The sequence below is a fragment of the Chenopodium quinoa genome, unplaced genomic scaffold, assembly GCF_001683475.1.
Source record: "Chenopodium quinoa cultivar QQ74 unplaced genomic scaffold, ASM168347v1, whole genome shotgun sequence".
NCBI lineage: Eukaryota > Viridiplantae > Streptophyta > Magnoliopsida > Caryophyllales > Amaranthaceae > Chenopodium > Chenopodium quinoa.
Genome location: NW_018744240.1, coordinates 703,133 through 715,809, shown reverse-complemented (window position 1 = coordinate 715,809; position 12,677 = coordinate 703,133). Strand labels below are relative to the sequence as shown.

Sequence of the window (12,677 nt, the reverse complement as noted above, 5' to 3'; positions counted from 1 at the left end):
GGGGTGGGTTTAAGGGTTTGGTGGCGGCGTATCTGCGGGAAGGGGGGATTTACGGTGGGGGACAGGGGAGGGGGACCGTTTCCAATAGGAGGAAAAGGGGAGAGGGTTGTGTCGGGGTGGGGTGGGGTGGGGTGGGGGAATCGAGAATTGGGAAAGGGGAGGGGTAGGGTGGGGAAAGGGAAAAGGGTAGGGTCACTGGCGCCAAGGTGGGTGGTAGTCGCCGACTGTTTGCGGGGGAGGGCGGCTGGCAGTGGTTGGGATTTTTTTTTTAATTTTTTAATCAATATAATTATTTATAATAATATAATTATTATTATAGTTATTTAATTGTATAAAAATTAATAAATTATTTTAATTTAAAAATGACTTGTTTAATAGGTTAGTAGGTAAAAAAAAAATTCCCTTAAAAACGACTTATTTTGAGTTAACGATAGCTTGACTTATTTTGAGCTAATCACGCGAAGATTGACTTATTTTTGATAAATTTTCCTTGTATTACTGCGATTTGTGAATTCTATAATGTAATAGTACTAGGGATTAAAAACAAGTTGAATTTGTTTAAGAATTTAGGAACATTTACCTTACATTTAGGTGCACCTAAGGGTAGTTTTTACTTTTTCTTTAGTCATTTGATCAATTTTGCTCATTTAAAATTTTTAAATGAGTTACATTGATATATAAAATTAAATTAAAAAAATAAAACTTGAGTAGATTAGTTGTGAATCTGAACTGGCTTATGGTAGACTTTTGTCTGAATCGATTTTTTTTTTTTTTTTTTTTTTTTTTTTTTTTTTTTTTTTTTTTTTTTTTTTTACGAAAAGTATTAGACATATTATTAATTTAAGCTTGACAAATCAAGCAATACAACATCAGTTATAGCAGGGGGGATTTCTTCCAACCACACCCTCATCTCATCATAAGCCATACCTATTTATTATGAACTTTAAATTAGCCTAAGAACTTAAGAAGTATGTACTATTGTCATTAAAAGTAATACATACATAAAAACTTGACAATAGGTAGTATGTATGTTTTGACATGTTTTGCTGTGATAATTTTTTTTATATTCTAACATGTCTTGTGTGTGTACGGACTACGGAGTACAAAACTTCGAGGTTTTTTGTGTTAGAATTATTTATCGATAAAATAGTTTTTCAATCATCTTCCCATATTTGGTTTGTAATGAAATGAGAAACAGTCTCACATGATAAAACATTTTCGTAAGGGATGCCCATTTTCCCGGTTCTTCTATTTCCTTTTCCACCCTTAGTCTTCTACTGACATTTTCTTTTCTCCACGGCTTCTCTTGAAAAAACCGAACAAAGAAAAACTAGTGTGTTTGTTCTTGAAAATATAATAATTTTTCACTTAAAGGTCTATCAAACCGATGAAAACAAAACATGACGTAGGCTTTACATGCCCAAGCACATAATAGTATAGCTAACTGGCAATAAGCCAATAACTATAACATAGTAATATAGTATTTCTCTTTTTGGAAACAGTTGGCTTCATAGTCTGAACTCTGAACTGTATGAACTTGGTTGTTTTTTGGGAGATTTATTTCTTCCTATTGTAATAAAAGCTCGTTCCCCTTTTGCCTAAAATAAAAAAATACTACTTCATAAAACGTGGAAATATAACTTAGTATAATGAAATATCTCATATAATATTTCCCAATAGTTAAAGAGGGTTTCTTAGCCTTTCAATAAGAATTGTGATTCAGCAATCCCAATATGTCTTCTTCGCTTTTCAATACTAGACATTCATTCAATTCCATTTGAATTTTCAGCTGATTTCAAAATAACAATGTCATTGTACAAAAAAGATCACTCTCTAGTTTTCTATCTTTAAAATTTTAACGGTACGTAATAGTAATGTCCAATGTATACATAGTACGAATATACAAATATATGCCTACAATTAACATCTAAGCGATTTAGTTATGTAGTACACAAGTACACTAGCATTGCCTATATGGCTATATACTTGATAAAAACCGTTACATTTTCAGATGAGCCCATGAGGGGAATGTGGGAAATATCTCAAAAGTTGTTATTCGGTACAATTGTGTATCAATCAGATGCAGTGCTTTATTCACTTTTTCAGTAATGCTTTTATCACTTTTTCATTAATGTTTTTTGAAAGAAGCTTTGTGTGTGCTTTCCATTCAATATACAGAATACTATTACAAGTATTATGGCACTAATCTAGGATATTGTTACAAGATTTAAGCCACTAATCTAGGATATGATTAGATAGCTTCCTAAGTTTGAAAATCCTAGTGAAGAAATATTAAATCAGTGATTTGAGGGAGTGGGGGGCAAACCGGCAAAGGCACGGTGTGTGGGGTTGCAAATTATAGACTCTACGCTCTAACATAGCTTGTGGAAATATCTGCCAAAAGTTGTAGAGGGTTTCTTAGCTATTTCATAAAGATGTGAAAATATACAGTAGCAGATTTCAATTGCGATTGGTACATGGTATATTTGGACGAAGCATCTAACACATACTACTTTATATAATCCTTCATACTTCCATTCACATACCACTAATCAACTTCAAAACACTGCCCTTTCTTATTTCCTTTCCCTTAGCTTTACATGAACCAAACAGTCTCACAGCTTAACTTTTGCTATAATCCTTCAACCAGTCCTCAAGCTTTGATTCATAAACCACAAATCAACTTCTTAATTCATTTACTTTTGTTTCCTTTAACCTTCTCCAATAATCCAATCCTCACCCAAAAAAAAAAATAAAAATATGGCAGATCCTATAGAGGCTGCACTAGCTGATCTAGCTGTGAAGAAATTGGTTACCAAAGGTTATGGAGTAATCAGTTCTGTAATGGACCTCCAGTCCGAGCTTCAAGATACAAGGACTCTGATTGAAGCAGCTCTCCTTGATGGAGATTCCATGTCAGACCAATGCAGCCGCACTCAACAAGACACGCTGGAGAAGCTGAGTTGTCTGCTTGATAGGTTGCTTGACTTGTCGGATGTAAGAGCTTCTAGAGAATTACAGAAACAAGTTATGAGCGGAGGTAACTTCAAAAAAGAGTTTCGGTGCTTCTTCTCTGCATCAAATCAAGCTGTTGCACGGTTTAAAGACGCTCGGAAAGTTGATGATATTAAGAAGAAACTGAGCGCCATTGCAAGAAACCATGCTATGATTAGTAGCATTTGCAGCAAGCCAACGCAGGCAAGGAGCATTCAAAGTGCGGAATCATCATCGTCTAACATCCTTACCAATTTAGTTATTGGGAGGGACAAAGACAGGGATGAGATTGTAAGCATGCTGTCTGAGGATTCTCTTGCTTCAGGAACAACCCTCTCTGTTTCCTCCATTGTTTGGATCGGCGGAATGGGAAAAACAACGTTGGCTTGGTATGTGTATAATGATGACAGGATGAAGCGCAGTTTTGATGTTCAGTTCTGGGTTTCGCCAACTCAGGATTTTGATGATAGCAGCATGCGGAGAAGGGGAATTGCCTCACAATCAAAGCAACGTGGCTCAGCTCTATCATCACTTTAGACGAGCAATTGGCGGAAAGAAGTTTCTGCTTGTTCTCGACAACATTTGGGATCATAATAATGATTTGAGAGACAAGTGGTTAAACTTGAGAAAGCTGCTAGAGTTTGGGGCTAATGGGAGTAAGGTTCTCATTACCACTCGTGATCAAAAAGTGGCTGGAGTATTGGACTCCACTGCTTCTTGCATGCTTGGGGATTTAACAGAAGATGACTCATGTCTTCTCTTTCAGGAGATTGCTTTTACACAGTGGCAGGAGGCAGGAGTGGAAGCAATTGGGTTGGAGATCGCTAAAATGTGTCCAAAAGTGCCCCTTGTTATACGAAGTATCGGAGGCCTCTTAGCAGGGAAACGTACGGTTCAGGAATGGCTTGCTTTTAGAGATGAATTTCAGCTTGCTAATTTTGCTTCTTTTGGGAGTGACGTTATGCGTACGCTCAAATTTAGCTTTGACCAATTAGATGCAACACAAAAGCTTTGTGTTACTTACTTCTCCTTATTCGAAAAGGGAGGTTGTATTTCAAAGGATGAAATGATCCATCGTTGGATTGCTTTGGGATATGTTAAGCCCGCATATGAAAAAACAAAGCTTGGAAGTCTACAACAAAGCTAAATATAACGAATTTGTCCATTTGTGGCAAATTAATATCAAAATTTGAAAGTTTAAGGGTGTTAGACCTACATAGGGTGGGGATAAAGGAATTGCCAACACCCGTAGGTGATTTAATATGCTTGCGGTTACTAAATTTGCATAATACTGATATAGTGAAACTCCCAAATTCTATAACGAGGCTAGTGAATTTACAATCACTCTACCTGGATGATTGTGATCACCTTGAGAAGTTGCCTAGGGACATGAGCAAGTTGGTGAATCTGAGACACCTCAAGTTGGTAGGGAGTAAGAAGTTGAGGAGGCATATGCCTATGGGATTGGGGAAGTTGACAGATCTAAGAACATTAGATACTTTCATAGTGGGCAACTAGTTTGATTTAGAGGTTAGTATTATGGGCAGGCAACTGAACAACCTAAGTGGACAGTTGGATATTGAGGTGCGTAGGGAGTCAAAGTATATAGCGTTATCGGAGATTAGTGCAACAAACTTGAAGATGAAAGAAAACCTCCGAGAACTGGATATAAGATTCAAGAATGGCACAAAAGAGGATAAGAGGGTGTTACAATGTCTCCAGCCCCCTTGTAATCTAAAGATACTCAATATAGATGGGTATGGAGGGGAGAGGTTACCAGGTTGGATGATGGATAATCTACATAATCATCATTTTCCTTGCTTGACAATGATTTTTATTAAAAATTGTAAATCATGCAAATATCTATGCTCCTTTGGAAGGTTCCCTAATCTGGAATATCTATTTCTCAGTGGGTTAGATGAAGTAGAGTATGTGGCGGATAATGAGAATGAGTTGTCCCAAGCCCCCTTATTCCCTAGCCTAATATTTCAGTGGGATGCCAAAACTGAAGGGATGGTGGGGGATGACAAGTAGTGAGCAAGATTCAAAAGAAGATATCCAACTCCATGTCCAGGTTCAACATCAGCATCTCGTTAATTGGAAGCCTGCATTCCCCAAATTAGGTGAGCTACGTGTGGACATTGTGGAGTTGGCGATTACAATTACCATGCAGCAGATACCCTCTCTCAAGAAACTCTATATATGGGGTTCAAGTATTGGTGAGCAGTCTCATCAGCAACAAGCATATACCCTCCCATTTAGTAGTTGCTTTCCCAACCTGCAACACCTGGTAATTGATCGCCTAAGTATAAAGGTTTTTCCAGAGGAAATTCGATATCTATCAACCCTTCAATCCTTGGGAATCCATCGATTTGCAAATATCAAAGAAATACCAGAATGGATTGACAGTCTCACCTCCCTACAAGAACTTGATTTCCTACTGTGCCCAAGATTGGAATCACTGCCGCATCAAATAGTAAACCTCCCAAACTTGAACACATTTCGTATTTCATCATGCGGCAAACTTAGGGAGAAGTGTCAGAGTCCAAATGGAGAATACTGGCACCTTGTTCAACATATTCCTTGTTTAAAAATATTCTACTGAGGAATTCTCTACCTCTAATAATTAGAGTCATGACTGTCTCTAATAATACCTTGTTGATATTAACTTGTGTTTAGATAGTATTATCATGATACTAAGATACTTTTTCATTAATACCAACAAAACAAAAACGTTTTTTATTGGTATCATTAGATCTCTTTGTTTATAATAACCAATATCATCTAAGTACAATTTTATACCAACAAGCTCTATTAGAGTCATCTATGTTGAGACTTCCTCATATTCTAGCAGTGAGAGACTAGAAATAATCTAGTTTAATTGTACTACTTTCCCAAGCTTTCAATTATTTTTTAATTTTCTTTTTACCCCTACTCCTTTACTCCATTTTCATTTATTTATTTATTCTTAATAGGAGTTATTGTTACTACTTAATAAGATTAAAAATAAATAAATAAACATAGCACGCAATTGCAACATTTTTTTATACTGTACTCCACATGGGTGGGCACAAGTATGGATGAAAAAAGATGTAACACCCCCAATTTACTAGCTAATAATAAATAATAAATAAAAGAAAAATAAACAACCTTTGAATAAAAACTGCGGAAGCATACACCTAAATCGAAGGTATTACCGCCACACTCAACAATTTATCAAGTGCTAAGGCTTACAAAATCCCAATAATTACAACCCCAATAAACTAGGTGAGCTATTTATACAACTTTACAAACTTGTTATAACAGACTAATCGAAACACTTGAGCTCCTTTCGCTACAATCACTTGATCAACTTGTTTAGACAAACTTGACTGCTCACCATTAAGAACAAATTCCAAAATAGATCATCGCAGGGCCACCATAAGAAAAAGACATGGCCGCAAACACAAGTAGCACAACAAAACAACACACACACGTCAGCAAAAAGCTGAGTAATCATCACATATCAGAATACATAGTATAATAGAATAATCAACATTACTAGGTCAATTAAACAATGTAGTTCAAAACTACATTACACATTGTACTCTTAAAATAACCTTTATCAACTCAGCCTCAAATAATAATACGATCTTTTACTCAATAAACTCATCTATCCCATAAGTGTGCCATGCTCTTTGTTCTATACTTAGCCTTGGACATGAGTAATTCGAATAAATAAACCAACAAGTATAAAAACTTGAATACTCTCAATAACCAGAAAACACCTTAAACCATGACCAATATGGGTCAAATCCACTGTAGGGTACCATAGAAAAATATAAACAAAGATTGTACCTCATTCTTAACTCATGATTATCATCTCCTTACCAACATGCCAAGAACTAAGGTAATTAACATCGAGCCTCAAACCAAGAACAAAATAATAATTCTCAATCCTTTTGATCTCATACTTGATCAAATACCATTCACGGATTAATAATAATATCTCAACAATGGCACAGGTTCCCAAAATAACATAACAATTTAATTCATATATATATCTCAACTCTTATAGGGCAATAAAACTAATACCCAAATATAATTAACTCACAACCCAAAAAAATAATACTCTGCATTAATAACCCTAAAACCTCAATAAAACAATACTCCCTATAGCAACATCATTAAAAACCCTAGAAATAATAATAACACGATCAATCGATACAACAAAAATAATACGTTATTCAAAACCAACCAAATCATATAATACCATAATGATTTATCATATATATGTACAAGATACAAATTATAAATCAAACAATTCACACATAATAATACGTAATATAATACAAACAACTCCAAAATAAATTTCGTGTGATTACCTTTCGGAGCAAATTACTCAATCGAACTACAACACCGTATGCACAAGAAATCCAGCAGGGCAAAACTCCTTGCGTAAGCAACTTGGTAATTTGCAAAATTCACATTGGAAGGTGGAAATTAATGGGTTTAAATCATGAATATAATTGATGATCATACATCATAATAAAGACTCATTAGGCTTAGAAATCTTACGCAAAAGTGAATGAAAGCAATTTGATAACTATATTAGGGTTTAAGATAATTTTTATAGGATAACAAAAATAGAGTATAAAAATTCATAAAATAATTTAAAATATCATATTTTATCCATAAAATATATTTGATAAAATCTTAAAATATTCGGGTATTACAAAAGAGGTTGAAGTGGAATTTACCAATAAAACTATGGAAGGGCATCCATTTTTAGGATATGAATCAATCTTTTAGAGATAGAGAGTATAACTATATAACGGATGTATGTTTTTACTAGTTTTTCACTCTTATATTTGGCTTTCATTTGTACAATTAACAATATATGGTTTTTTTTTTTGTGAAAACAATATAGACCTTAAGTGGCCCTTAGTCTAACGAGTGGAAGAATGGGTTTGGGTCACAAGAAGAGCACGTAAATTGGCCTCGGGGATGTCCGAGGATCTCCTATCCCATGCCTAAGTTAGTACTAGATTACTTCAATGAGAGAGTAATAAAATGCTTGTGTAAGAGTTTAGCTTGAGGCATTAAATGTGGATACCTTGATTAGGGTGGAAATGATGGCATCTAAACCCTTGGTGTTGTAAATAATGTGGGCCCAGGTAACACATGACACTCTCTGAGCTCTTAGGCAAGTGGAAGCTTTTGTGTGCTTCTTAAGGCTTAAAGCGCAAATTCTTATATGAACCCTAATCCATCCTAAAACGCAAATTCTAGATGATCCAACCTAAAACTCACACAATATTAAACAAAACACAAGTTATAATTATCTTCTTCCTCAATGTTGTTCTAGTTGTAGCTATCTTCCAATGAGATTTCAATTTTACTTTTTTGTTATTTTTTTCTTTTATTTTAATTCTTTCTCCTCTTTGTTTTTTATACCTCTTCTAATTTTACACCCCTTTCGCAATTATTTTTTAATTTTCATTTTTACCCCTAATCCTTTACTCCATTTTTATTTATTTATTTATTTATTCTTAATAGGAATTGTTGTTACCACATAATAAGATAAAAATAAATAAATAAACATAGCAAGAAATTACAACGTTTTTTATACTGTACTCCATATGGGGGGGGCACAAGTATGGATGAAAAGAGAAGTTGAAAGAACAAGTCAAGTTACAAGTGAGTAAATTTACCAATAAAACTATGGAAGGGCATCCATTTTTAGGACATGAAGCAATCTTTTAGAGATAGAGAGTATAACTATATAATGGTTGTATGTTTTTGCTAGTTTTTCACTTTTATATTTGGCTTTCATTTTGTGCAATTAAGAATATATGGTTTTTTGGGTGAAAACAGTATAGACCTTGAGTGGCCCTTAGTGTAACGAGTGGAAGATAGAGCTTGGGCCGAGATTTGGACCAAGGATTTCCTGCACAAGAAAAGCACATAATCTGGCCTCGGGGGTATCCAAGGATCTCCCCTTCGATGCCCTAAGTTACTACTAGATTACTTCAATGAGAGTAATAAATGCTTGTGTAAGAGTTTAGTTCGAGGCAATAAATGTGGATACCTTGATATGGTGGAAATGAGGGTATTTATACCCTTGGTGTAGTAAATAATGTGGGACTTCGGTGACGTACACGTGGCGCTCTCTAAGCTCTTGGGTTGGTGGAAGCTTTTGTGTGCTTCTTAAGGCTTGAAGCGCAAATTCTTATATGAACCTTGATCCATCTACTCTAGATGGTCCGGCCTAGAACGCACACAATATTAAACAAAATGCACGCTATATCTTTTTCCTCAATGTTGTTCCAATTGTAGCTATGTTCCAATGAGATTTCAATTTTATTTTTTTTGTTATTTTTTCCTTTTATTTTAATTCTTTCTCCTCTCTTTTTTTTAACCTCTTCTAATATTATTCTACATTTTCTCTCTTCTCTTTTCTATGTATTCACTTTCACTCAACATTTTCTCTCTTTTCTGTTTTCTCTGTTTTTATTTTCCATTGATTTCGTTACTTAATCATAATGGATCTAATAGTTATTCCCGAAGAGATCGTCAATCCAGGTTAATTTATATGAATTTATTTTTATGAATATAAATTGATATAATGAATTAATGATTTTTTGGAGAATTTGGGATGAATTTGATTATTTTAATCTTTCAATTGCTGAATCTGTATGTGATGAATGTTATTTGATTATGATTGTGTGAATATTAGGTTTAATTAATTGATTATTTGAATTAGTATTGTAGTGATTTTAATTGATAAGTCTATTTGAGTACTTGAATATTTCAGTGTTTCATCGTCAATTGAATGTATAATATGCATATAAATTTGGTTATATGATTATTTGATTATATAAATATTTCAATATTTTATCGTCAAATGACTGTTTATTTATTTAGAATATATATATATATATATATATATATATATATATATATATATATATAGTTAGTTAGTTATTAGGTTAATTTTGTATAATTGAAATTTTTATTTGTTTCTTTTTATTGTAGTGATTAAGGATTGATTAAGTTCAAAATTATTGACGTGATGAATTATACGTTGAAAGTTGAATAATATGAACATTAATGTTGAATATAATGAATTATACAGCTTGATAGCCCTTTCAAAGAGATTTCCAACGGTATATTATAAGCCAATTTCGAGTTAAATCATCACAATACTAAACCGGGCCCTAAAATCGACACCCTTGCACTCAAACGGCCATATCTTTTGATCCATAACATATTTTAACCTAATACCAACGGAATTAGAAGGTAGACATTCAGAGTTTTCTAATGGTATCTTATTTGCCTTAATCCTAACTTTGCAATCAGGAGTTATGAAAGTTTTAAAAACGGGTTTTCGTATAAGGCATACCGCACCGCGTGCAACTCTCAAAATTGCGCGCGCAAGTCTTACTTAGAGTTGCGCTCGGAAATCCAGCACGACTCTGAGATTTGCGCGCGCCATATGACGCTGCAGCTCTAAAACCCTAAACCTAGATTCCTACGCCTATAAAATACGGGTCTTCGTTTAGCCCTAAAGATAACAGAAAATTCAGAATAAAAAAAACCCTAAACTCTGAAATCCCTAACCTCTCATACTCTCTTGCTATCATACTGCTTTTCCCCTATCTTCCCAAATACTCTCCAACCCTAATTTATTCTATTGAAACTTTGGAGGTACGGAGAAGAAGGAAGGTCCATAAACATCTAAAACAAGATCTAGTAAACAAAGGAGAATAGTTAGTTTCCTGAGCACTTAGATCAATCACCTTTTTTCTTATTGTTTTAAATAACTTTAATCAATTAATTAGTGTTATTTGATCACTATAAATTAACTTTAATTAATTAATTCACATAGTATTCTTGCGTTAACCAAAGACTAAAATTGGAATAATTAATTGTTGTTTTATCACTTAAGTCAAGGCGAATCTTGTTTTATTTCTTGTTCTTTTCACGAATTTGAATTAAAAAAGAATAACGACATTCATTGCAATGTAGACTTTTGTGATTAATGTTTGTAAATAAAATCAACTAACTTAGTTTTAGGTACCACGTTGCACATATTGTTTGGTGATGAAATTTTGAAAAAGGAAGAGCTAGTAGAGGCCGCACTTGGGCTAGAATAGCGATTTCCCCCTAAAGGGAACGTTATTTTAGTATCCTCGCTCCCGAACTCATTTCTGGTACAAGTAGACCAATTTGGGCATGGGTAAACTTATGATTCATGCTAAATATCCCTTGAACTCTACTTGGGAGAAAGGCACGAACGAGGATTATGAGTTTTCCTAAAACTCATTGGCGACTCCCTATTAGTTTCTTACAAAAAAGCGTAATGATAGAATCAATTCTAATTCAAGGTCCCCCAAACAGTCGGAATTCAAATCCTAACACACCTTCAAAAGTGTAAAGTTCTAGGCTTTTAAAGGGCCATGGACATAGAGAAAGTGGGATTCCCAACGACGGGCTACCCTCCTCACAATTTATAAAGGGTGGAAAACAATTGTTCCAATAAATAGTGGAAAGTTACACCCTCTATGGTAGAAATCATTTTTTTTACTGCTCTCATTTATCCTTACCTTTCCACTCTCACTTTCAATTTCTCTATAAATTTTCTTGTAAGGGAATAAACAAAATAACAATTAAAATGCAATTATATATATGTTTCCCTTGATATTTACACCTCAAATAATATTTTTTCATTACTAATATTTTTCGTCAAACCAAACAGAGTCTTATAATTGGCTCATTTCGTACTATTGTGAATAGCAGGAATAAAAATATACGGAATAGTTAAGCTTAAAATACATTACAAAAACAATCTCCAAAATCAATAATTATTTCACCCTTAGCTTCTTGTATTAATTTTAACAGGCAAGCTAATTTTTTAATTTAAGACCCAAACAAACCCATTGTTTAAAATTAAAAAATTAGTGTAATTACTAATGTATCAAAATTCAAGTTGACGTGTTAAAATAAGCAATTTACAAGTGGCTTGACAGTTGACTAATCCTCCATTGTAATGGGTTGCTTAAATCCATATTATTATTAACACTTTAATCAATAATTGATGATCAAGTAATTGATTTAATTTGTTTGTCCTCTGACATATGATTACTAGCTAAATTAAAGCTTAGGAATTAATTTAATAAATCATATTGTCTCATTCTCTCCGATCAATTATCAAGTAATTAAATTATTATATGGTCGAAAATAAAGGTTCGGTTGAATTTAATAATTGAAAAACAAATGAATGCGTAGGCAAGAAAATACAATAATGGAGGGAGTTGCACATGTAAACACGTGATTTACATAATCAGTCAACTTGTTCACTATCTTCACGACTTCACTCATGTGAATGATCCTTTTCTTCCAACTAACTATCCTCGGCTTAGCTTAATTTAATCACCTTTGATTCTTTGAATAGGCTTTGATATACATTATGTGTTTCTTATGGTCACCTAATATTGGGTACCATTATTTCGTGTCTGTACTCGGTTTCGTACCCGTTTTAGTGCAATATAACCCTGAAGTTCAAACTTTTTGCGGGCTTTATTACGTACCAATGTGGTCGTCACATACTCACACTAGGGTAGAAGACAATCAAATAAGGCGGTTTCTTTCATTTGAATTTCTCGTGACAAGATTAAAAGTTCCAGCTTTTCTTGCCGAAG

The 12,677-nt window shown here is 33.9% G+C and overlaps 2 protein-coding genes across 2 annotated transcripts; both read left to right on the top strand.

The window, feature by feature from the left end:
* Positions 1–2,760: 2,760 nt before the first annotated feature.
* LOC110694775 (disease resistance protein RGA2-like) lies at positions 2,761–4,512 on the top strand. The gene is made up of 3 exons (XM_021871945.1): positions 2,761–3,383; positions 3,430–3,959; positions 4,295–4,512. The coding sequence occupies exons 1-3, from the start codon at positions 2,761–2,763 to the stop codon at positions 4,510–4,512; spliced, it is 1,371 nt and encodes a 456-aa protein (XP_021727637.1).
* Positions 4,513–4,533: 21 nt separating this feature from the next.
* On the top strand, positions 4,534–5,599 carry LOC110694774 (putative disease resistance protein RGA1). The gene is made up of 2 exons (XM_021871944.1): positions 4,534–4,766; positions 4,987–5,599. Exons 1-2 carry the CDS (start codon positions 4,534–4,536, stop codon positions 5,597–5,599), a joined length of 846 nt encoding a protein of 281 aa, XP_021727636.1.
* The last annotated feature ends 7,078 nt before the right edge of the window (positions 5,600–12,677 follow it).

What these genes read in the sequence shown, in the direction of transcription:
- LOC110694775 (XM_021871945.1), top strand. Translation starts at nt 2,761, where the DNA reads ATGGCAGATCCTATAGAGGCTGCACTAGCTGATCTAGCTGTGAAGAAA. An exon ending in GGAAAAACAACGTTGGCTTG is followed by an intron (nt 3,384 to 3,429) that starts GTATGTGTATAA and finishes TTTGATGTTCAG; the next exon opens with TTCTGGGTTTCGCCAACTCA. An exon ending in TTTTGGGAGTGACGTTATGC is followed by an intron (nt 3,960 to 4,294) that starts GTACGCTCAAAT and finishes ATACTGATATAG; the next exon opens with TGAAACTCCCAAATTCTATA.
- LOC110694774 (XM_021871944.1), top strand. Translation starts at nt 4,534, where the DNA reads ATGGGCAGGCAACTGAACAACCTAAGTGGACAGTTGGATATTGAGGTG. An exon ending in GATGGGTATGGAGGGGAGAG is followed by an intron (nt 4,767 to 4,986) that starts GTTACCAGGTTG and finishes CTAATATTTCAG; the next exon opens with TGGGATGCCAAAACTGAAGG.